Source organism: Accipiter gentilis, chromosome Z, assembly GCF_929443795.1.
Source record: "Accipiter gentilis chromosome Z, bAccGen1.1, whole genome shotgun sequence".
NCBI classification, from domain to species: Eukaryota; Metazoa; Chordata; class Aves; order Accipitriformes; family Accipitridae; genus Astur; species Astur gentilis.
Window position 1 is genome coordinate 83,481,314 of NC_064919.1, and position 27,409 is coordinate 83,508,722.

A 27,409-nucleotide genomic window follows, 5' to 3' on the forward strand; every position below is an offset into this window, starting at 1 on the left:
TGTAGCAAGCCCTAAATATAGTCATTATTCCCGCTTTATCTTGAAGTGGCATTAAACTCAAACTGACAGCATTAAAATTAGCATTTCAGGTAGCATTTAACTTTTTAATCAATGTTTACTCTATATTTTATAGAAATACCAACACATCTATTTGCGTATTTATGTGTATGCACATTTATTTATCTGTATATAATGTCTGCAGTTTGAGTTTCTCAAGATCTTATCAGTTTTTCCAAACTAAGACAACCAGCTAAAATAAAAGACAGTTTCATACATCAGAAAGGACCATTAATTGTGATCATTTATTTTGACCTCGTATGTCTGATCCACACTGTACAGAGGACTCCTCTGAATAAATTCTTACTGGAACAAAAATGCACCACTTAACAAACAAACAAAAACAAAACAAAAAGCAGCCTCCTCCCTCAAATAAATCCATACTAGTCTTTAAAAAAGTCTTGGACTTAAAAAAAGTGTTGGACTATCCATCACAACATCCAGTAATTTCTTCAAAATTATAGGTACTCCTTCTATAAATTACAAACCCAGAAAGAAAAACATGCAAATAATTCTAAATCTATTTCCATAGCTCTTTTAGGATCAAAATTAGCACATTGGAAATATATGTATGTATGACATACAAATCTATGAGCACAAGTATCACATAATGTAGCAACTGAAATATCCTTTTAACAAAAATTCTGCATCATCTCACAGTAGCAGCAGCTTTCTGTGATCAAGATCTACTGTAATATTTCAAAAATGTCAGTGGATAACAGAAAAAATGTTGTAAATACAAAGCACCATTATATTTGAATTGTATATTTCTACTATATTGCTAGAGATGTGAGTCATGGTAGAAAAAGAAAACTCTAATGCATTGGTAACATAACATTGAACCACAATGAAAAGGAATTATAGGGAAAATCTATGTTCCTAGGGACTGTCACAAAAAAAGGGAGAAATAAAACCTCTGGATTTTTAAAGCTACATGATTATTACTACACAATGTTTAGGCTAAATTCCTAACTGTGTGTTTGGAGGGAAGCAGAAGTGGGAAGGGGAAGCACATTTGGCAGCATATTAAAGGACTCTGTATTCTGTGGTCAGTAACAGTAAGCAATTTTTACCATAGCCTCATGTTGGACTAGACAAAAGAGAAATATATTCTAATCTTTAGACTCCCCTTAAAGCTCACTGTTTTATCAGTTTACAGATGAAGTATAAAATAAAAATAAAATAAGGAGGGGAAAAAAAATCTTCTAAAAATCTTGAAATGTCAATTGCCCATGGGTATGCTTCTATGGAGCAAGGGTCAGGACATAAAATGTGTTCTTTATACCAAAAGAATCAAGCTTCAGAACATTTTTTTAGGATTGAAAAGATTTGGACTCTTGTGAAATAAAACATGAAAACCAGTTGGCAGCCATTTAATGTTAAGTCAAAGCAAAAACTACTGTAGATTCCTTGTTTCGGGCTTTTTATGGGTTCCTAACTGATCATACAAGATGGTTTTGTGGCTCTTTTGTATAGACTGAATGGGGTTTGCTTCTGCTTTTCAGCTAAGATATCAACCAGATTTTATCAGTCCTATGCTCATGTGCTTTGGGAATGGTTTATTGTCCCCTGTCTTCTTTACCTAGATGCAAATATATTTCACAAGAAGCTACAGAAATGAAAACCAGCTGAAATTATTATTCCACTCCCATATCAATGCTTAAGGTGGACAATGAAAATTTAAAATGGACAAAGTGATTATAAACATTTAGTAGCCCTGGGGGTCATTGAAGTCTTGCCTGTAAAACTGAAAGTGATAGACTTCTGGGATTTCAAACACAATGATGTTATTCACAAAGGTCCCATAATTTCACAACCCCCTGCCCCTCCATTTCTATTAGGACAGCTCTTAGAAAAAGCCCCATCACACACAAGGAGGTCCACTATCAATTCTGCCAGCACTACCTACTTAAATCATGGCTAAATTTGCACAGTTAAGTATCGTGGTCACTGCTGCCACAATTTCACACCACAGAAACATAAAGAGTAGGGGAGCTAGTGCAAGAACATTAGAAAAAAATACATAACATAATTATTAGTTTCTGATGTCCATGTAAAGTAAAAGAAACAATAGACCTTATCTTAAAGCTTAACTGGAGAACAGTAGACAAAGCAGGTTGGTTACTACTAGAAATCCATGGATTATCATTTAAACACATCATAGAACTTTTTTTGCTGTTCCCAGAGAACATCACCCTCTCAGTGACACCTACAGAAACTCTCCTTCCTTTAAATGCGCTAAGACAAATAAAACCACAGGTAGGCAGAGCAAATTATTTCCAAAGAAAGTGCAGGGCAGCTCATGAGTTCCATAAACAGGATACAAATTGCTGAGGAATGAAAGTGGCCTAAAATGTACGTCACAAAGGAAAGGCACTATATCGATATCCAGAGAGATCAGTGATCTCAGACATAGCTGAAAAGCCATACTCAATTTTCTGCTTTGCCACTCAGCTGGAGTGAAGCTACATTTCATGTGTGCCCTGTTTTTTTCCATTTCTCATTGTCTGCTGCTGGATTTCTGTGAGAAACAAAACTCTGACTAGGCAGACCAATGTTCTATCCCAACACGGTAACTTCTCCATGACACAAAGCATCTGATTGTGGCTAGCTCCTTGCGACGTTCGAGGAATAACCTCCCCTCTGGCAACTCCGGGTATCAGCACAGCCTTGGCCCTGGATATGCTCATTTTGGATCACCTTTCTTACTGGCAACCCAGAAAATTCTCTAGAACTGTAATGTTTTATTAGACTGATGGGAAGTACTTAAAACATGTCTACCAGCGGATGTACAAAAACCTATGAGATGAATTCTGTGATTTGAAACCAGGGTCTCAAAAGTAGTAATAGCAATATCAACAGTATCAACTTCTTCAGTGTACTGAGATTTTTTTAATTTATATGTTATTACAAGTCAGATAACAAATGATTGCTTCTATTTGGTTTTTGGGTTTATATTCAATTTTGGGGGGTCATACCACAAATTTACCCAAGAGGAAATGTACGTACTTAGCCCAAGATTATACTCTGCTGTTTAGTACATGGTTTAGAGCGTGAATAGAAATAAACTTTTCTCAAGATGTCCTCAGCATGTTCCAAGAGGCAGAAGTGCTGAACAGATAAAACTCAAGAGTTATACTTCCAGTTCTGCCTCTAGCCAGCTGTGTGAGTTTGAATTCTATATTTCATTTCTCTGTTCTCTATCTCCCTTTCTCTTCTATTTAGAATGTTGGTTTTACCGAGTAGAAGCTGCATCTTACTCAAGGAGACCTTCATCCTGATTAGATCCTCTAGGCATTCCTGCAGTATGTACTTATAATGCATCATAAGCTTTCCTTCTCTTTATCATTATCTATTATTCATATTGTGGTAGTGTCTAGAGACCAATAAGTTAAGATTATGACAAGATACAATATATGGATAAAAACAGATGGCAGGTGGATAGTTAATAATAAAGATGGGTGTATGTACATAACTTAAAGATGTCAGTAACTACTAATGCTCCTTTTTTCCAATTAGATCTAATGATCATTTTTTTCCTGTGTGCACCAAATGAATTTGTAGCAATTCCATAGTAGCTTTGCCTTCTTTAGAGTTGACACATCTCATTTTTATTTTGTGATATTTTTAATGGTTATAAAATTACTAGTGGCGTGAAGAGTTTATACATTTTTTCATCATTAAAATACCACAATTTACTAGAAGTTAATATCCAGGAAATGTGGAATACTAGAGAAATAACAAATTAAAAGAAATACTACCATTAGCTTCTCTACTTAGCAATGCAGTAATTTTATAGAGGTTAGAAAATTTCAAAGATGAGAAAAAAATTATTTTAGCAGAAGGGGCTGGAAAAGTCTTCTTCCCACACCCCCCCCAAACAACCTTTGTAAGTGTTAATATTTTTAGTGCCTCTCACTTATCAGGCCCAGATTCTGCCATCTTCCCCTACGTATAACTACATACTGCACGTGGATAGTCCCTATAAGAGCTGTTTCTGTTAGAAACTAAGATAAATAATAAGTAAACTAAGATAAATAATAAGCAAAACTAACTAATGAAGCTACCCTTAAATGAATAAATATTCAGTTCTGCTGATTTCTACCTCGATGTGATGTACATTTTTTACTACGCTGATTCATATTAGTAATTACACCAGTGCCCAGAAGATGCTCAACGGCAAGAAAAAAAACCAGGCTTTTGACAACCATTCTTGACATCACAGAGTCACAGAATGGTTGAGGTTGTCAGGGACTTCTGGAGGTCATCTGGGCCAAACCCCTGCTCAAGCAGGGCTACCGACAGCAGGCTGCCCAGGACTATGTCTACACGGGTGTCTGGCAGGATGTGTGTAGGTTATACACAATACAACAAGAAGAATCCAGGGCTGTTCAAGGCATTAAATTACTTGGGTTTATACCCTGTAAGTATCTTCCAAATTTGTACCCAACTTAGAAGGGGGAAAACCAGTTGAAATGTTTTAATGAGACACAATTTTTGCCACAGCCTTTTTGAGTTAACTGTTTTAGAAATAGAAAATCAGCTCAGTTAGCCAGAATTCATCCCAGATCTCTCTTCCAGCTCAGATTGTCCCACTGTATTCCAGCCATATAGTCATGTAAAATGGCTGGCATCTAAAGATGATGACTTTCACTGTATTGCAGATATATGTGAATATTCATCATTACTTAAGTTTATAATGCAGATAAACCCAATGGAGTCAGCAGTGTGTGATCGCAGAGCACAACTCTAGTATAATAAATTCAGTAGTCACTTGATTTTTCTAGAGAAGGTCAACTAAGAGTTTAAACATGGAAAACAGCACTAAAACAACAAAACTTTTAAAAACACACTCCAGAGTGGAGTTTTTACATTATTTTAGTACTTTGAAAGACTGCTTTCTATCTTGTAAGATTTTTGTTTTGTATTCTGTGATTATAATTGCATCGACATTAATAATCATAGAGCATGGAGCCACAATTCTGTCGTTGAAAGAGATTTTGCACAAAGTATTTCAGGAAGAAATAAGTACTGTATGACCATGACACAATTTAATTGTCATCATAAAATTAAGGTTTCATCTAAAGTTTACAAATCTTGCTTAGACTCTGTCTAAGTGCTATTTAGGAGAGCTTCTCACTGTATGCAATCTCGAATAGGCGGAGAGTTTGAAAGGGATAAAGAAGAGAATAAACTCTACTCACCTATAGTTGGATCGTGATAGTCAGGGAACCGATGGCTTATGAACTGCATTGTCATTGCTGGAGAGGAGAAAGACAGAGGGAAGAAAAAAGAATTATATTAGTCTTTAAATGACAACAGAGAAAAGAAGAAGCAGAGAACTCACTCATCCAGAATTCAGCTTAGAAAATGAGACAAAATTCAGTCTTATATCTACAGCTGCAAGAATGCATTGGCATTATAGTGAGAACTAAGAACAGATTAACAAAAAACATGAATGAAACAACTTTAATTGTCTTACTTTCTTCCTTTTCAAACTGTATTTTAACAATTGCTGTATTAAAATGTTATATCTTTTTAACACTTGGTAAATACTGTTAACCTGATACTGTATACAGATGAAAACTGCCATGAAGAAAGCATAAAATATAATCTACAAAGCTGATTCATAGAAGTTTTCCTGATGTTACAAAATGCCACTAACTGCAGTACCTGATTTGATTTATGGTGTATTTGAGTTCACGGACTTTGAATAACCAGGAAAGTGGGCTTGGGTATTCAGTGGTCACAGTAATATCATCAGTTATCAGAACAACATGGGAAGTTATTTCATCTTTATTGGTTTTCCTCAGGAGTTTGAATCTCAGCTCATTTGAAAAGTAAAGGTATCTACCTAGCACTGAGAGCTGTGAAGACCTTCAAAAAGGAAATAGGTGAATAGCAACTGAACAGAAGGACAAAAAAAATAGGACCTAACAGGTTTTAAAAAAAAAAATTGCTTGATTTTTAAGCCAATTTCATTATTTTAATTTTTCATGTTTTTTTAATGCCTGCATTAAAATTCCTCTATAGCTGTTATGTGAACATTTGTTTAAAAAAAGGTACCCCACCTGAATGATAACTATCAGTCACAACACATTAAATCAAACATGAGATTCTGCCTTATGCCTTGAACGTCTCAGTTATCTTCAATAGCAGAGGTTATGAACAAGAAGTGCAACATTTAAAAAATTCTGCGTATTAATACACCCATTTTTAAAACCGCATTTAGTTTAATGTTTGTCCTCCTTATATTTTCAAGAATCAGGGGGTTAAGGAGATAGTTTTACAAAATGATACAGACACTGAGTATTAAACATTTATTACCATGTTAATAAATTATTGCATCTTTAGTGTAGACAAATATAAATGTTAAGAAGCAGCATTATAAATTCATAGTAACTCAGAGAGGATAACTGTGTAAAAAAAGCTCATTCAGTCTATACATATTATAGGGGAATAAATCTACGTGCAATGACACTCATGTCTTCTGTATTATCTGTTGTCAGATGCATTACTTTTAAGTACTGTGTATGTTTGGACACTTTCATTTCCAGGACACCTGGTTTTTTAATCACGACAGATTTTTAGGCACCTCCATCTGATAACTGTTAGTGGTTTATGAAGAATAAATTGATGCCTAATGTGATCTGCCTAGTTTGCTCTGAGAAGCAGAGGCAGCTAGCAGAGATGCTGTTCATATGGTTTATGCCTACACATTGAGTTTTCTGAGGGCCTGTACCACAAATGAATTCAATTTTCTGTACTACCTGCTGCTTTTTCCTGCCAAGCTTTTTTTTAAAAAAAAAAAAAAAAAAAGGCAAACTACTCTGTATCTGATCTCATTCTGTTTCTTTTTGGAGCTATGCTTGCATCACAAAATCTGTTGTTAGAACTGAAATGGAAATTCTCAGAGGACACCCAGAAATCATGGCAAACATTTTTGCTCTCTCCTGAGACAGCGCCAAATCAATACATCATTTATATCCTCATCAAATCCACAGGATCTAAGAGGACTGAAATAATTTGGAAGCATCATACTGACTTTCTACTGCAATATGGAAAATGTTAGCCACTGGGACGTGTAAAATTTATATCCCCCAGACCACTCTGTGTGTGTGAATATGCATCATCAAAACTTTTACAGGAACCTAGGCTGCACACAGTGCTTTAGAGGCACATCAGAAGAACTTATGTCTTGTAATGGCAAGTGCAACAACACTGACTTGTATATGCCTGATCCTAGTCTCAGTCCAGAGCTCTGCATGAGCTGCTTTGGTTATATATAAACGAATCTGGAGAGGTACAGAATTTGAGAACGGTGTACAGAGAAGCACTGTACATAATGAAATGAAAACATCTTGCCATCAGCTGGCTCGGGAAACAGTGAATAAAAGCTTCCTTTTACATGCATTTTATCCCACAAGTGCTTCCATGACAGCCCTTTGTCAAGGGCTCCTCCTAATTACCAGGGTAAGGAATGTCTTTGGCCTCTTTAGTGCTTGTCACCTCTTGCATGGGGATTAGCACCCTCTTCCAGAAACAGGTGAGATGGTTTTCTTTTCTCAGACAGAAGGAATGGAGGTACTCTGATCTGTTTCATCACTGAATTACAACGTAGAATAAGGAAACTGGGCTATAAGAGCTGGGAATTGCAACCCATCTTCCTCTGCCTGTTCTTTAAAATAAGAATTTGCATTTTCTGTTAAACCTTACTGAATATTAGTTCAGCAAGCATTTTCAGAGCAGGCGTAACAGGCCATTTACTCTGTGGGAAAGGAACAGCTAGCTTTTGACGTGGAACAGCAAACCCCTTATTTCATGAGGACAGGGGACAAGAAGTCTCAAAATATCAGGTCAGATGTACAACAGTCTTGTCCAGATTTACCAGATATTCCACAGTCTTGGCTGCTAGACATGCAGAAATTAGTTCTGAATGATGGTCAGAATTTGGTGGAATGCTTCCCAGAGCAAAGGAAGGCTCAATCACCGCTGGCATGAAAGCACGCAACTCAGCTGGAGCCTCAGGAATTAGACATGTTTATAACCAACTCTGTCTGGGCTCCCCAGCAGGACAGCTGCCTCAGCTGGAATATACTGGCCTCTTCCCTGATACTAACATCAGTTCCAAAGTCATATTCCAGAGCAAATTAATTTTGAAAACTAATACAAAAATGGCACGGGTATTCCATGCTACTTTATGAAAATATTCTCCTTGGTCCCTCCTTTTCTCCTTATCCATTATCCTTTTTTCCATATAAATTGACACTCACACCTAACAAATCCAAACCATCATCAGATACGGTTGTGACCATTTTCCTTTGGAAATCCAAATAATACTGCTCGAAATTTTTACAGATCTATAAATTAGGGACCTTTAACTCTAATTTATGCCACACATAAAGCACTGAATCAAAATGTGGCTTTAAAGCAGGATATTAAAACAGAATAAATGGATAAGACCGATATTTGAATAAATACATATACATGTAAAAGCAGAGTCCTTTAAAAAATGGTAAAAAAAAACAAAACAAAACAAAACCTTTTAATCCATAGCAGATATTGTGAAACATTTTGAATTGCAAGTTGCCTGAAAATTTTTAATGAATATTTTATAACACTCTGAAGATCATTCCATTTAAATGGGACATGTTCATCACATGGCAACTACGATAAGTAAAAGGATCATTGTTTCAGATGAATAGTATCTTCTTTATATCCATCTGTGGCTAAGCAAGTGCAGATAGCCTCAGCTGAATAAATGTAAGCCTGATATGCATGAGTAACTATGTAACTTTAAAGTTCTCTTGCATTTTTTAAATAAAAAAAGGCGTTCAGATCCTGCATTTAGTTTTTAGTTGTTTCTAATTATGCTTATCCAATGTTCATTAACTATCTAGAAAGATATACATGATATCAATGTTGGCACTGAAATACATATTTTCTGTGAATGATAAACTTAGTCCTATCTGCTACTTCCAATGTAATTCCTACACCCTTTCTAATATTTTATTTACCTCCCAGTAGGAAATGCCATGCTTAGAAAAAAAAAGGCTGAGGTTATATTATTTATTCTAAAGCATCCTTTTGATCAGTGCAACAATATTAAATTCCATGTAAAGAAGGTACCCACTTTTTAAAATATATGCGTTTGTGTGAGCCCATAGGTCAATAGAAAAAATGCTTCAATACCAATGCATTTGTGAGAGCAGATACAGTAGAATGCCACTGTCCTTATAACTTGTTCTAAATCTGATTTATACCAACAACTTTGAAAGTAGTCCTATACCTATTTTTTCAGGGCTGGAGAGTATGTTGCCAGCTTACACAATATTCTTTATAGTATCTCTGATGTGAATATCTCATCCTGAGCTTCCTATCCCTCTTTATTCACCCAAGAACTTCCATGTATTCGTACTCTCCTGGGTGCTGTGTATAACTCTTTATTAATCCATTTCCAAAAGAATCTTTACCCTCATCACAAAATCCTGCACTTTAAATAGGCTAACAAAATGACCACAGCAGCTGCAACTCAAGAGATCTGTGATTCCGTACGGTTGAGTCACTTTAGTTTAGATCCATAATTCCAGTGGATCTTTAACTTGGGTTTTTACAGACATTGAGGTTTCGAAGATACCAGCATAGAAGATGGACTTAAAAATAATATAATATGGTAAAAGCAGTGGATTTATAGATTAGTTGATGAAGTTCATGAGAAAAGAAAAAAGCATATAGGTATTATTAGCATAGAGAAGGTGGCAAAGAAGCTACAGAGTCTAAAACCAGAACAGTAGATCATATTAACAAAGTATGCACCAGAGGAAGAGACTTTGTCACAGAAAAGAAAAAGCAACAAATGCACTCAAAGTTTAAGAGACATCCTTCCCTCTATCAATCTGTAAAATTAAATAATTTTCTAAAAACATGGCCAGGGCATGTTGAACATACCTGATTTTGTTCTTTTGATAAGGTGTTTGTTTGTGTGTGTGTGTGTATATATATATATATATATATGTATGTAAATATGTTACAATCTCAAAGTTAGACTATTTCAGCAACTAGACAAGCATTCTATTACTACTGTTTTATCTCTGAAATACTGGGTGATTTGAACAGTTCTGGTTTTTCTGATGGTTTCAAACCCACAAGACCCTAGGTACCATCTTCTAAAATGTACGATCTTTTCAAATGTTCATGCCTGAAAACTGGAGCGTTGACTTCTGTTTCATTGGCTTGGAAAAATGACAAACATCCTTATAACTAACTCTTTTGGAACTCATTCCTGAATTTGTAGATTGACTTGTCAAGTAAAAAGTCATTTGCAATCATTCTTCTGCCCATTGAATCTTATCAAATAGACTTTGTAATAACAATGTGCAAACATATACGTGATGAACAGCAAGAAGTGAAGACGGTAGTTTTTTCCAAAATCTTATCTGCTCTCTGAATTGCATTAACACTCACAGCAACTTTCAACGGCTGGAGACACCAATAATGCTAGCACATATTAGGAAAAAAAGAAGAAAAAAAAAAAAGAAAAAAAGAAAAAAGTTAGAAAAAACTAAATACAGTCTGAGATAGAATTCATGTATGGTAAGTTTTTGCAAGTTTAATAAATCAAGGTAAAAGACAACCAAGAAAAAGAAAAGCTATTAAAGCTAATGGGAATTTTTTCTGTGAAACAAATGGGAGATGCTAGCTAGAGACAAACTTAGGCTACAAAATATTTCTAGCCACCAGATGGGGGATTTTCTGAAATAGAATTCACACATGGATGGAAGATGCAAGAAACCTCTTTGATTTTAAGGTGCTTCCTAAATTAAAAGATTGCCTTGAATCAGTGACACAGAAGGTTCTTCTGGAGAATTTTCCCCTGTACTCTCAATTTCAGGTGGGGAGAATGTTTGCTTTCCTAAAATACTACGTGCTTTTGATCTCAAACATTTTATAAAGAGTCTCTTGCTTTCCAGGGAGAAATTTCCTTATGGAAAACATTGCTTTGTAAAAACCAGGGAAAACTTAAATGAGCCTATGTTTATGATAAGCTTGTGTAGAGGAAAAGTAAAATAAAATCTGAGATAGCTTCATATACAATGCATGCAGTCAAAGCCAGCCCATCTGCAGCCTTTGCTATTTTGAATAAAATGTGTTGCACTTCTGAGATACTACACTGTTATCTTTTTTCCTGCCCCTTACTAAGAAATCTTACGAAATAGCAGACATCTCTATCAGACGACAGCTTTCCAAGTCACAAAGGACTATGTGATTTGAGTATACAGTATGTTTCCTCTGGTTTATTTCTGTTTATTTTATCTACGCATGCTGCATTTAGATCACAGTACGTTTTAGAATAAATAACTGACAGCAGTAGTCACCTGAACAGAAACAAAAGGAGTCAGAACGATGAACTAATGTTGTTACATTCAAATGTTTTACATCAGCGTGAAAAAAAATTGCCAAACAGCTACAATGTGAAAGGTGAGAGAGGTTGGCTGACGTCAGCGGAGAGAAGATCATCCAAACCAGCAGTCCTCCATGACGACAGGTAGCTAACTTGGTTAGATGGGAAACTAAAACCTTTACCTGGAAGAGTATGTGAATGACCTGCCCCAGATGGAATTCAACGGGATTACCCGTTTTACCACTGTTGAGGTATGTGTTGTGTTAAATCTGAGCACTGAACACCCAGAGTGGCTGAATACGACGAGTGTTTTCACAACTATCTATTTTAGTCAAAAAGACGAATGAGAAGAAGAGTGATGTCTAATGCAGGGGTTTAAGAAATTTTAAGAATATAAGGAAGGTAAATAAAGAATGATTATTTATTTTCTCACCATACCAGGCAATATTACTTGGCGACAAAATATTTTTTCACATTGAGTATAGTTAACTGCATGATTGTCCAACGACATGGTAAATGGCAAATGTATTGCTGCATTAAAACACTGATTTTTTTTTAAGTGGTTCTAATAAACTAAAAGATCTCACCCCGCGATAAGACACTCTTTATCTTCATACTGCTGGAGGATGTGAAGATTTTCAAGAAGTTTTAATACATTTTATTTTGTTCATATATTCTTCCCCAAAAAAACACTACAGGCTAGATGCACTGATAGGATATCAGCCTAAAGGCACCTTTGTTCTGACCCAGTACAGCCGTTTTTATGTTGTTATACCCTGTAAAAAATAAGAGCTCTACCACATCATTTCAGAAAGGAATGCTGCGAAGTCTGTGAGCTGCAATTATTAATTTTTTAGGTATTACAATGTATTATTTATTGAGCTTTGGCTGTGAAATGAAGGCAAGCTAGATTTTTATTTCTTTGTGTTAAATTCATTCTGGTGTACTAGAAAAATACAGAAGCTTGCTGTACAGCAATCTACTGCATATGCTAGGCTGCTGATACAGCATTGCTTTTTACGCTACTGTTTGCCAAAGTAAGAGATGTTTTGTTCACCTACCAAAGTGAAGTCCACAGCAAAGAGCCGTAAGCATCAGAAATGCAAAGTCTTAAAAACCAAAAGTCTTTTAAATTAAATCTGTCTTATTAGAATGAAAATCAACTACACAAAAACCCAGAACACGTAAAATTTAAACAAAGAAAACTCAAGTTACTAGGACAGCCAGAACAGAAACAGGGAAATCCTCCTTGTCATTGAATTGTTACAGATGGCTCCTTACGTTAAACTTGTGTTGGCTTGGTCTGGGTTAAAGACCATCACCTCCAAAGCCTGTCCATCTTCTATTTATTCCTGTCAGTTCTGACTCTCACTGTCTTGCATCCCATTTCCTCCCTGGGAATCCACATTTTCTTGCCAGGAAGGTTGCTGTCTTTCTCTCCCTCCAGAGGGTCCCAGCTAGATCCCTCATCGCCCTGTTAAAAAAGACTAACACACAAAATTACGAGGGAAACACGCTAAAGCAAGTCTCAAGAGAAAAACCAAAGGAAACCAAAAACTAACATTCATAGTGATTGAAATAGGAGACCTGCTTTTGTTGTTCAGACTGCAGAACAAGAGAAAGACTTGCTCATATAGTTTTGTACACTCCACCATTGTAAAGTAAGAGCAGACTATAATCAAAATACATTGAAGTGGAGCTGGTGGTGACAAAGCAAGGCAGAAAACAGCTTTCCTTGGAGAATATTCCGGTTTAGAATTTCTCCTCTTGCATCCGAAGGAAACAAAGGACTTGATGCAGAAATCCATACGTTGTGGCAGTATGTGCCCCCAGGGTAAAAGCAAGGAATTAGGAAGCAGAAGAAGAGAATCACTCCCTCAGAAAGGTTAGGAAAAAATGTTTGTTTTGTTTTGGGACCCACCTTGAATGAATAAATAAAAATCACTAATCTCAGGGCATCTCTCCAGCTGCTCTTTCTCGCAAGCATTAGATGTAAAGACAGGAGTTCTCACTATTTCTCTTCAAAGGGTGATCAGTGGAACAGAGACATATACTAGGTGATAGTTACAGCTTTCCAGCAGGGACTGAAGGACAAAAAGAGAAATTGTGCAAAACTTCATCTTGGACTTGAGAAACTTTCAGGAAACCTTCAGCAAAAGTGCTCTCACTGCAGAAAAGTTCCACGTCTTCTGAATCAGCGCCTTCTGGTGAAAAATGGTTGTACTAAAAACTCCTGACTAACATTAATACCTACATCCAGACTCAGTTCCTGGTACAATAAAGGAAGCAGAAGGCACTGCATTGTAACGTTCACGTTAAAATTTTTGTTCAGTGTTTAACAAAACAGGGAAGCAGATGAGAGTTGTATTTATTCCCCATATAAGAGGGACCATCACAATGTGATACAGATTAACGATAATGACAAGGTAGATTGCTGCCACTTATGCACCATTTCCTCCGTAGTATTTCCCTGACCCCTACCAGAAAGGTCTCCCACAAAAATACTGAACATTCCCTACCCTGCTTAGCTTATGCGACTTGACAAGGTGCATTAATAAACAGAAATTACTTCTGGTAAATGCTGCTATTAGCGCACTTTCCCACTGTGTTTCTTCCATCAGGTTAAAATTGGTGAGAAAACTTAATGTGTCTTCTACTGTACTTCAGCTAGAAAATCCAACCGTAACTTAAGCCTTCCATTAGTGAGCAATCCAAAATGTAATGACATAAAAAGGTTTTAAACCAGACTCCAGTCTAATGTGATTTTTAAAACAGAATACATTAAATAAAGCTAGAAAGTCTCAATTTTCACATATTATTTCAGAGAACAATAGAGCCGATCTTGAACCATTACAAACAGACACGTTTCAATTAAAGTCAATGGATAAATCTCCTAATTTTACAAAGGAAGTACAGCAAACGAGAAAAATATAGCGTAGTTCTTTATACAAGTGGGCCCTGGCTTGCAGCTACCAGTCTCAAGTATGATTAGCTCACTGTGAAAAAGACTTTCAGGAAAGGATAAAGTTGTTTCATTCCATGGAAAGAAACCTCTCAGCACCCACATTTATTTCTCTCTCTTTTTTTAACTGCTGACATGTTTCCATGTAATGATAACTTAAGATGCTCTGACTTGGTTCACTGCTGTTTCAGGTAGTAGTAAATTGACATTGTTTGCAGGTTTCCTAACATAAACTAGTGGTTAGCTCCTGTGATACCTTCTATGTGAAATTATACCCGCTATGTCAAGCAGTGATGAATTGGCAGTGACAGCAACTGTATTTTCTTGCGAGGGGGAGAATATAGTTGCTGTTCTGTAATGTGGTACCAACTTTTCTGTACTTCAAACCTATGGTCTGGAAAATTGATGACACAACAAAGAGGAAGATAAAACTCTTCCATTTAACCCCTCACAGAAGTCTTATTCACGGTTAAAACACAGCCCAGCTTTTATGTTTTTGTTTGGGGTTTGTTGGTTGTTGGTTTTTTTTTTTTTACCAGTGTTAGGGTTTCTCAATATGTCAGTTAAAGTTTTGTAGAGGATAACATCCAGATTTGCAGACATTGTTGGCACTCAATTCCCTTTAACCTTACAGGGTTTAGGTGCTTATCTGTCTTCGCTGATCCGAATCTCTCTCCAAAATTCAGATCTGTTTTTTTTTAAAGGTGTTGATGATTAAAATGATGAACTTGTTTTCTGCTGCTGAATGAATTTCCATTGAAATGAAAATACTTCATGGAGAGAAAATTGATTTGGATGAAATTCAGGAGAGGAAACTAAACTAAATAATGGTAAATTTACTGCTTTGCATTGACAGTATCAAAATTATTCAAAGTACAGAACTGACTTATTAATTTTACTGTTAAATAGTTTATAGGATATCACTTATATTTACACTTCTACTATGAATTATAAGATTTATAGATAGTTTTTCATCACTTTCATGATCTTTTTCAAAATTTCTATTTTCTAGGGTTGCTTAATATGCTGGCTTTCTCTTTCAATGTAAAATGTAAACAAAATCTAAAACATTGTATTTTGTTCAAAAATTCTCTGATCCATTCTTTTAACACCTGACACATTTTTTCCAGTAATATCAATGGTATTAAATCATATTTAAAGGAAATAGTCTAAGAAAGAAGGAAGCATTTCTGAATATAGATCTAAAGCCAGAAGACTGACACAAGGACATTACTAAAATACCAATAAAAATTTAAAGTCGTTAAAGACATCTGCTTGTTCCTAGAATTTTGCCCTCAACAATTTATTTCCTACTCATATATTTAAATTTATATTTATCTTACTGGAGTTATGTATCTCAGTGAAACTAAATACCACAAAAGCGTTCTTCACTACCGACACGACTTTGAACTAAACATATTTTCCTTGTGAGATCTCAGGGATGTTTCTCTCTCAGCTAATTAGGCAACACTTCAGAATGGAGTCAAATCTGACACATTATCACTTATACCGACATGAGTTCTTAATGTCTTTTCTAGCGTATTAGAAGAATTTCTGTAAGATTAGGAAAGGCTGAGGCTCTTCAGTTGGTGAGGCTCTTCAGTTGTTTACTCCTGAATACACACATGCACACACACAAATCAAAAAGCCTGATAATTACAAACTGTTACCCAAAAAGCAAAATCCAACAGTTGAGAAAGCCTGGAATTGAGGATAACAAGGTCTTCTGGATGGGGAACAAGTAGTTCTGTTTTGCTACCAGCCCCACTTTAAAACACGGTTATGCAGGGAAAATAAAAATCGCAAAGGTAACAATATCGAAAAGAGATTGTTGAAATAGGACTCAAGTTCTGGGGCACTCCTTTTCCATTGTAAATCAACTCCTAGATTTATCGCTCTTACTCAATACTCTCACAGTATTCAAATACACGTTTCGGCTGCAGTATCACAAATGCACGCAAGGGAAAAGCCATGGGTTTGCGCTGGCAGCCTCTAAAGGGCTGCAGGTTTTGGGTGGTGACTTTAGGTGGCTCCCAGCCATGAGTCCTACCTTCCTAATCCCTCCGTGAGACACCAGACAGAGGATTCCTGATATTGCTTAGAGGCGAGACACCTGAGAGGCCCTAAACATTCGGCTGTTAGGATCTGACCTCTGCAAATTTTAGACACCCTGGAATAGATAACCTGCTGTTCTAAACATTGGCTTTAATATTTTAAGGACGTGGAAAGGAATATCGTGACTAAACACCTAGAGGCTTCAGATGCTCCAGTTGATTGGGAAGAAGAGAGCTTCTAGATCTAGAAAACAACATGTAATTTGGGGACAAAACAACGGGAAATAATGAACTATCTCATAGGACAGTACTGGCCCTAGGCTTTCTGTTACTTTTGCTTTACAAAGACATAATAATCACTGTAAAACTACTGAAGAAGGCTTATGTGATCGTGTGGATCTGGGGAGAGGTGTTTCTACCTTTTGGCTCTGCTATCAGCTCTTACCCTTTGATTATCACCAACATCTTCTTTGCCTCAGTTTCCACACCTGCAAAAAACCCAAGGCAACAGCAATATGGACAGAGAGCTCTGAAGACACAGGATTGCTGCGTAAGATCTGGACTGTGAATGCATTCCTTAATTGTTCATCTAAAATCAAGGCAGTAAAATCATGACATTTTTAAGAACGGACTTAACCAAGCCCTTCAACATGAAGTTATCTTCATGAAGATATGAAGGAGGCAGGAGGCATGAGATCAAACACCTTACACAACCAGTATGAGTTACTAATACCGTGGAGATAAGAAACTACAAAGTACAAGGACGATAAAGTACAATAGCTACACATCCTCCCATCCTCTTCCCCCTCTCACAGTACAAACCCGATTGGAAGTTTACATCTGCCAAAAGCGCATTCATATTGCTTGACACGTGTACACGCTGCATTATGATGATATATTGACAGCGGGCGCAGTTGCCAGACGTGTTTGGGGGTGAAAGGTAGCACTTCAGGCACTAAAAGAGGTGATTTATTATAGCATTAGTGTGGCGCTGGAAAGGTCAGAAAGCTACAAAACACACACAAAAGTTCTAGAGGGCTGACTGTATTTTCACAGAGAACATCTACATTAGCCTATTCAGGTTTGTACCCTCAGTGTGAATAAGAAATGTTAAACCTATCGATACTAGTGACAAGGAAAGAGTTTATTATGGTGGGTTTTTTCCTACAGCTGAAGGGATGGATGGCTCATGACCCAGGAACGAGCTTCAGCATACTTAGGCCTCTAGAAGAGGCTGAGTCTCAGTCTTTCACCCTTCTGGGGTAAACTTACTTCCATGTATTTCATAATGCGCTTTCCGCCCTTGATGCACTTGTCATTTATTGTGGTGTGAATGTAGCTGTCTCAGGGGTTTACGGTGCTATGTATCCCCTTAGCTTGATGGGTGACAGAAGCCGTATTTGGTGACCCTAGACCTTTCCATGCAAAACCAGCAGCAGGTAAAACAAGACAAAAGAACAAACAAACAAACAAAACAAATCGAACCAAAACAACAACAAAAAAATCCAAAACAAACTTGCCCCCCAAAACCAAGCAAACAACCACCACAAACAGAGTGGACTTAGAGGAATCTCAAAAACTTCCCTCAGAGGCAAAATTCTTCTCAGGATTTCTGAAGCTTAATTGGGAACACAATATATTGGGATGGGACTGATGAGTAAAGACAGTTCTTTGAACTGTGAAAAAAATGCGTAAAACCAAACTGATCTTCTTATTCATAAAAGGCCATAAAAGACACGGATATATTTAGCCATTCCTGGATTTTCCCAATTACTCTAGAAAGCTGTTCTATAATCAGAACTCCTTAACAAAAAAAACTTTGCCCCAGGGTTAGGTGCTGTACTTCATCTGCTCCATTATAGGACTGGGGTTTATGTTTTCCTAATCCCCGCAGTAATTATAACACTGATATTTTGTCTTGGTGGTGCACTGGCATCGTAACTCAGTTCCTTGAAGATAAGGATTCGGGAGCTGCCTGGGAAACAGCAGAGGAACTTTTTCAAGACCCTGATAAGCTTACGACTACCTAAACCACAAAGCAACACGCAGCCTTAGGTTGTAAGAACTGGAAATGTTTCCTCATGGACGCTAAAAAGGATCTGAGAGCATTTTAAGGGCTCAGTGAAGAAGATGGTATTGAAGTACTCCACATCCCAACAGTGCGATGACACTGTGCTATGCTGATTCAGAAATGAGTCAGCTCAGTTACCAGAAAAAGGAGAATCAGGTCTTTTTTCAAGGTACTTGCAGTAATATAGATGTGACAGAATGACTCATCTGTCATCAGTGTTTTAGTCAGCAAAGTCTTTGGCTCAATGGCAAGTATTTATAACTGGAAAATAAAAGGAGGCAATCAAAATGAAGTAAGCAAAAAAGATCTAGAGGTTAAGGCTGTTCTATAACATCCAACTATGAGGTCATTACATCCGTAACCCTAACCACCATTTTAATGGTAGGATCTGTCCAAATCCAACCCACTGTACAATGAGCTTTATGCATTTCTGTCCCCGATTCAGAGGATGTAACTTTGCTGCAGCACTCACCTAAGCACAGAGTGATACATCTCTGGCCATTTTCTTGTGAAAATAAGTTTTTCATCAATAGCATTTCACTCAGTACAGGTTTTACTTCCGTTTTAGATGGCATACATGATAGTGCTTGCGACCTTTTTCTTTGAAAGATCCTTTCATAAAGCTTTGGAAGGACATGAACTAAGATCCACAGAAATCAATGGGAGCTTTTCCATTGATATTAGTAGGTGTTTCATTAAATTTTTACTTCCACAATGCTCTTTCCACAACGTTCTTGAGTAGGAGTAATTAAATACCTTTCAAAAGAAATTATAATGGGTAAAATTGTGACTCCTCTGAAATGAGTGGCAAAACTTTCTTTGACATTATTGCGGGGGAATTTCTCCAATATCAATGTATGACTGCGGTTACTTGCCTTTACATTGTATAAGTGAATACATTCTCTACCTATAATTTTGCTTTGGTGCAAATATATTTTCACATCTCAAAATTCTGATGATTTTCTAAACGGAAAAAATAGAAGAAATAAATACAAAGCACAACCTTCTGTTTGTAGTTTTTAGCAAAAAAAAAAAATCTAAACTATTTTTAACTGAGAAATGTCTTTTCTTGCAAAGAAAAAAAAATTTTGAACACTGAGGTTATCTTTAGGAAGCTGTAATATTGAAAGGATCCAAAATTTGGATGAACTGTGGAAAGACTGTGCAAAGTCTAAATATAATTGAATTTTTTGTTATAGGTTTTAAAACCCTTTTTGAACATTGCCATCCACTTACATCTCATGTATGTTCATAAAAGCTTCTCTGTGGGTTTAGTCCAAAGGTCTGTCTAGTGCAACACCTTATCTCCAGCAGTAGGTAGGCAGGAGAATATAAGAAACTCAGCAGGTATAAAGTGATCTTTTCCAGTACATACTCTTCTACTGCTAGTATTCAGTGGTTTAGGCACTTCCTTAACTAGTGATCACATCTGGCCCGAAGTGTTGCACTCAAATTTCACATCGGAGCTCTAGAGTTGCATCTGTAATTTTCTTTGGCCCAACTGTCTAAACTCCATGAGGATATTTCTAAATTAGGCTGCGATAGATCCATTCAGCTAAGACAAAAGAGAGTTACAATTATACAGGATCTTCAAATCTGTGTACGGGTGAAGCCCAAGCAAATACAGAGTATATATGTCATGTTAAAATTATGTGCTGGCAACTGCAAATTGACTGATTTCTCTTAATGAGCAAACCAGAGCAAGAGCTGTTAATTGCATACAGAAGGTCTTGGTTCTCAGCTAGGTTTTTTTTTACTCACTAGATACACTTCTTCTCAGAAGTTTTTGAAAAATAAGGGAATAACTTTTTGATATAAATACAGGCCAATATTTGCTGGGGGCAGGGGAGGTACCTACAAAATGACTTCACCTTCCAGTTTCTCATCAGAATGATCTAATCTGTTAGATGCTTCATCAGGTAAGAGCTGAGGAGGCTACTGGTCTTATGAGTGACTCTAGGTTTGTCACTGTACGCTGGATTTTTCTTCTTTGCAACCCGAGTTTTGTGTTGTACTAAAGAAGAGCTATATGAAAACTAAATTTTACCCCAAAAAAGGCATATTGTATTTTTTTTTATTTCTTACAGCTGTTCTGCATTTGCGTTTACAGAAATTATGATGGATGAAATCCTGCCTGCGCTAAGGCCAGTGGGTGTGCATGCCAATTTATCTTATTTTCTGTGTGATGGCCTTCCCTTTTCAGAAGCATTTGGTAACAGATTTCTCCTTACTCTGATACAACATTTGAACAGTAAGTTCATTTAAGATCTTAATACTTCTAAAGTTGACATAGATGTCTGGAAAACTGAGAGAACAATTCAAGAAAGCAGAAATAATGCAAAAATAGGGCATATTAGAAGTGAATTAAACAAAATTCTAGTTATCATCTGCATATCAAAATGTATATATTTTATAATGCATGCTCATTTCTACCTCTAATCATATATGCTTTTGAAGTCAAAACCGGAGCACTTTCTTTATGTTAAAGGCAATGAGGTTATTTGCATGTTTAAAGATAAAATTGTGCTCATGTGAATTGTTAAAATTGGGTATAATCTGCTAATTTGCAGAATTCAGCAATCCTCAGTGAGTTCTGTTACCATCATTCTGAATTAGCAAAAACATACACTGTTGAAAATTAAATCAAATCAAATCAAACCAGAAACTATTCTTGATAAAGATATTTAGAGAAACTGTTATAAAAACTGTATATTTAGAAACTAAAGAGTAAAATCTATTTAATATACTTCTCTATTTTAAGATATTAACATAGTCAATGTATTTCTGCTTAGAGAAACTGAACTTTTAAAGAAACTAAATATTGAAATATACTACCAGCCTTGTATATCATCTTGATAACTGGTTAATATAGTGGCACAACTAAAGCTGTCAGGTTTTTTACTTATTTTACTGTAGCTGGAACAAACCGGATAAAATATATCATGAAACAAAACAGAATTTTGTAAAATCCCCAATCAAGACGAGAACTTACATCTCAGAAAGACCACTATATGATGGTATCTGAATTGCTACACGGAGGCCAGTGGTCCTTCAGGGCATCAGTTGAAGAGCTAAATCCAGCATGGTATAAGACATGGTATAAGCTTATATTAGGTATAAGCTAAATCCAGTATGGAAAAGACAAATGTACTTCCTCGCCTATAGGGTTCATCTTCACCTATGTCAAAACCAAATGCTTGCACAGCTCCATGGAGGACAGTTTTGCCTTCTTGGCAGCTTGAGCGCTCTGAAGAAAACAACTTTTTTTGTTACCGTAACAGAGGTCAGACAAACAGAAGGTCTGACTGACCCAAGAGAGATAAATAACCCAGGGAGTGGGATGAGGAGGAAAGCTTTATTATTAGTTTAAAGACTTGTGGAGCGGAGTTTACAGGGAAGCCAAGTAACAAGTAGCAAACAACATGAAATGTTTATGCATGTCTATGGAATCCAGTTATTCTTCTCTGTCTTTCTGTCTTCCCCTAATTTACTGTTCTAATCAACAGACCTATTTTCTGCCCTCTTGGATACTACCATCCGCCTTATGGGTTGACGTAAATAACAAACAGCTCTAGCCCTTGGCTTCACCCGTATGAAACACTATATACAAAATGAGTTACTGCAAATAAGGCAAGGGCTAGTGTCGTAAAGCTGTCACCTTTACCTCCAGGATTTTCCTTCCTAATAGACCTACACGCTTTCTTGTTATCATCCACAGTAATTTTTTTTCTAAAATGCTGAAGCTGCTATTAGTCAGATACAAAATCATTTAGGGGCAGCAAGCAAAGGCATGTTTCCTTAATAAACAGCAGGGTAGACAACACCTGTTGGGAATTTTGGAGTAATTTCTGTCAAAGAGAGAGTCTGATTCTCCTTTGCTTGGTGCTAGTGATAAAACTGCCGAATTCTGGGGACCTAGGGAGGATATGACTAAACTCTTTACTAAATATTCTTAGGTCACTGGGACGCTGAAGCAGTTGTATTCCAAGCTACAGCTGGAGATTTACCTAGATGGGTATATCTGTGCTGCCACCCTACCTGTTTTTAAATTACAGCCTGAATCAAATTTACCAGCTATAAATAACAGCAAAATTAACCGAACCACATGTGCAGTACAGTCCAATATGTACAGCATAGCAGCTTGAAGCTGACATTTGATTTAGTAAGGGGGAAATCTCAGATGATTTTTGAGGTCTGGTTACATAAAACAATCAAAAGTTCAAAGACATTATGATGAAGTGTGGCATTAAGAATCTATTACATACAAATGCAAACATTCAGACCTTATTTCAGAGGATGAGTTGGTTCAGCTCTGTGAGGTCTTTATGGTTCTTTTCTCTGACTTTTTTTAATATTTATGGTCACACTGAAATTCAGGTTTATACTAGGGAGACACTCTGCAGTTCTAGCCTTTGCCTTCATACAGACATCTGTCCTAGAGCTGAATGACTTTCAACTTTGGTTTCTATCTTCTGGTCTCTATCTGTTCTTCCCTGAAGTCAACAGATCAATTTAAAGTGATCATACCCACAGCCCTAAAGTGAACATTCATTTCAGCAGCTTGGGTGCACATGCTTGAGAAAGCACACGTTTGTTCCTAAGTTAAGCAGAACGAGTATCCTAAATGTCACAGCTGCCTCCAACTGCTGGGCTTTGATCGAAGAATCTGCAACAGATAACCTCAACCTTTAGAATAGATGCAGCGGCTTACACCCAGTATTTAAAAGTTAGTTGCACGAGCCCTCTGAGCACAACAAATATTACAGCAACCCCTGAAGCTCAAAACACTGCCAATAACTGAGAATCACCGTCTGGCCCAGCACTAATGACTGGACCATTTCTGCAAAGAAACAATTTACAGTCCGAGCTCTACTAATATTCTTCATGTCTCTCCTTGCAAGAGACCCATGCTGAAGGTGCACTGACTCATGGGTTACAAAAACGATGAAGAAATGCTAACCTTTTGTGTCTCCTACGCTAATCCTTACCTTAGCCCAAACTCATTGCGCAAAATCCTGTTCAAGCTTCTTCTACGGACCAAATTAATTCAATATTTTTTAACTCACTCGTTTTATTCAACGATCTCAGCACAATTCCCTTTCAGTTCAACAACATCCCCTTGTGCGAGCATTCCTCAAGTCTTCTTTAATGCCTCGAAGAAGTCTCAGATGAACTTCGTCCTGGACACCTGCAAGGAGCTGAATTTCAACCACTTGCCTAGGAATAAACACTATCTCACAGTTATTCAGAAGAGTTATTTTTACTCCACTTGTACCAACATAATGCTCCAGCAGCACAAAATAAATGTCTAGACGCATGAGGAAGACTATTAGCAGGAGACAGCACTGATTTCTTACCCCTCACCACAATTCCACACTTCCTAGAAGTTGTCATGGAACTTTATGGTAATGAGGGTCTGAGTTGCTCCTGGTATCAAATGAAGAAATGTCACTTACTTTAACTATTGTTAAAATAACTATGTGAATGGAACATTACAGATTAGTAACTCATAGTGGAGAAGTATTGTTTATCTTGGGTCTATCCTTTTTACATAATGCAGACAAAACCGTGCTTTCCACTTGTTATCTGAAGTTCTTCTTTAGCATTAATCATATGGTTGAATTTGCACTGGATGCTGCAAAAATCTAAAATGATCAATACTGAATAAGTAGCTAGTGGCATCATCCAACAATAAATCATACTTCTACCTGCCCAGTTTTGCACTGCATATAGAAATGTTAGCTACAGAGTGAAAAATGGTGCTTATCATAAATGACAATTTTATTCTATGCTCTGGTCACTTTGTAAAAGTAGCTCTAAAAAGAGCATATGGTCCAAATGGTAACTAGACACACAAATACATATATATATATATGTATGTAGGTACGTATGTAGTTCTACTTGCACATACAGATACATGTGCTTACATATTTCTTTTGGCTCTGGAGTTTGACAACACTCTGTGGCCTGTCAATCTTGGCGTATGAACTACATGGTGGATTTTACATACTTAGCATGGTTTTGTGCTATCTTTTAATTCTTTAGATTTTCAACCTTTCAAGTGTTTGCACTGCATACATATTCATACACACACATGTACGTACACACACACGCATGTATACATGTATATACCAGAGCTTCTTCAGCTCCAGTACTACTACAAAAATCCATACTGTGTGCCTAAAGGGAATATTAAAATAGGCTTTATGAGTCACCATAGGTAAACAAACACGCCTTCCTTTAGAATTCTGTAGAACATACACAGATTGTACACTAAAAGCAACCACTGTAAGTCCATTGTAGTTTGCATACCACAAACCTTTTCTCTTAAGAAGGCAGCATGCATCTCAAATGCAATCCGTTTAATCTTATTACTTTTACTGATGAAAAAAGACAGGATTTCAGGAAAAATGTTAGGAAAAATGAAAAATTAGGAAGTTGCATTTTATGATAAATCAAAACGTGTTACTTTATCTGATCAACTAGGAAAGCATAAAATTTACATTTTACCTTATGGCAGTATTTATATGGGAAATATGTTGATTACTGTAAAGCAGAACATATAACTTGCATGATAATGAAAATACAGTGAATTAGATCAACACCAAGCTTCTTGTACTTGGAAAATTTACTCACTTCCCAGAGAACTGTGTAATTGTGGGTAGAATATATGGATTGAAACCAAAATTTCATGCAGCACATGAGAAAGCAAATCTGGAGTTAAAATATGATCTACTGACACAAAATACCATCTGCATAGTCCAGAGGCTTCCATTTGGTAATTTAAGAGATGCTTTGAAGTCATACTTCATGAGTCTTTCATGAAAAAAAAATGCTCGAGATAACTACATCTTGTATTTCAATAAGACATATTTTTAGCACTTTACAAGCCTTGAAACAGTGGCGTACCACTCATATTTCAGCCCCTTCCACAGTGGAGGTAGGTTGTCTCTAATTCTGTCTTGTTTAAACGGTCATGACAGTCATATCAACATAGCTATATACATCAGCAACTAAAGAATAAGGTACATTTTTGCAGTCTGAAATTACAGAACTTGCCAGAGTAGCTTGTTACTAGCTAATAATGCAGGCCTTCTAAGTCAACATGATTTATTTTCTTGGAGTGTTGTGTCAAGGTAGTAACTGCTATAAACAATGATGGATGTGCAGTGACTTCATAGTTTGTGTACCATTAAGTTTCATAGAATTGTAGCATCATAGAATGGTTTGGGTAGGAAGGGACATTTATAGACATCTAGTCCAACCCCCCTGCCACAGGCAGGGACATCTTTCTCTAGACCAGGTTGCTCAAAGCCCCATCCAACCTGACCCTGAACACTTCCAGGGATGGAGCATCCATGACTTCTCTAGGTGACCTGTTCCAGTGCCTCACCACCCTCATCATAAAAAAAAAAATTCTTCCTTAGATCTAATCTAAATCTACCCTTTCAGTTTAAAACTGTTACTCCTTGTCCTATTACTACAGGCCCCGGTAAAAACTCTGTCTCCATCTTTCTTCTAAGCCCCCTTTAAGTCCTGAAAGGCCGCAATCAGGTCTCCCTGGAGCCTTCTCTTCTTCAGGCTGAACAACCCCAACTCTCTCATAGGAGAGGTGTTCCAGCCCTCTGATCATCTTTGTGGTTTATTCATGGACAACTTTTTTTTTTTTTTTTTTTTTTTTTTTTTTTTTAGGAAGCATTCTGGCAGTCTCTGGTGAGTTTATAATACAAGACAGATGGACAGAATAGATTTTCTCCAACTTAGAAGAGACAAAGAAAACTTTCTTATTTGCCATACACAGCAGCTTATCAAAACATTACCTGGAAGAGGATATACTAGCTGTAAACTTCTGTTGTATGCTTTTCAGAATGTAATATCCCGTTTGCTTCCTGTTCCGTTTTCTCACACTGCTTGCTTGGCAAATAAACATTAATATTGGAGATGATAGCTACAGACTGTTTGTTATCAAATATACTTACTATGTGCTTTTAAAGAATCTAGAATGCGTGTGAATGTCTATGAAATACTGCTGCAGTGACATTTAAGGAAAAAATAATTAATGATAATCTTTGTATATGTCACAAAATAGAAGATATCATAGTTAAGATTCCCATGTAAAAGCAAGGCTGAAGTCATACTTCAACGGTAAGATGCTGCCAACCTGCAACAAAACAGCACAAACTAAAGTGCCGCCTTTCCTTTTAAGAGGAGTAGGTTATAGGCATTGGACAGTTTTTTCCTCCTGAGGAAAAGCGTAAATGAAACTTATTCCTAAAGAATGCTTGTATCAGAACTTACTGCACAAGAGCTGTAACTGTCCCTTTAAGTTTTCAATATCTGTTGGATATTTTCTGTAGTTGGGTTCTCCTAGCAAAGCCAGCAAAGATTTAGTGCATTTCCCTTACCTCCGTGTTTCAGTTTCCTGAGGGTGACTTTTCTGAAAAGTCACTTTTGTTTGAATTCAGTACCAACTCCTCAAGTGTGCTTATTGAGGCAATGCATGCAAGAGTAAAAATCTTGCTGCATAAGGAGATGGTGCATTTCCAACCACTGTTTTCTGGGCTTCTCCCAGCTGTCATACAGGAGGGAGGGGATTTAGTTGACTAATCCTAGTCAGCACCCACGGCTTGCCACATGGACTTCACGTACAGTCAAGTGAAACAAGCAATGCTTATATATGGCACCACTCGGTTTCACTGAACAGGTGATAAAATAGGTCTGCTGGATCATATCCTGGAATTTCTTCTCTCTCCATTGGGTATGAAGGCTATTAGATTAGACTAGTTGTAAACAGCTACATTTTACACGGTCAAAGTTAAGTGAATTCCACAGGGGTAAAATCCTGTGCTGAGAGCCACACATCC

General features: G+C 36.8%; 1 protein-coding gene across 1 annotated transcript in view; it reads right to left on the reverse strand.

The window, feature by feature from the left end:
- The window catches only part of RIT2 (Ras like without CAAX 2), a 174,216-nt gene that overhangs the window by 117,382 nt on the left and 29,425 nt on the right, over positions 1-27,409 (reverse strand). Inside the window, exon 2 of the mRNA XM_049795167.1 lies at positions 5,262-5,318. Within this exon, the coding sequence (XP_049651124.1) occupies positions 5,262-5,318 (57 nt within the window). The remainder of the gene's footprint in view (positions 1-5,261; positions 5,319-27,409) is intronic.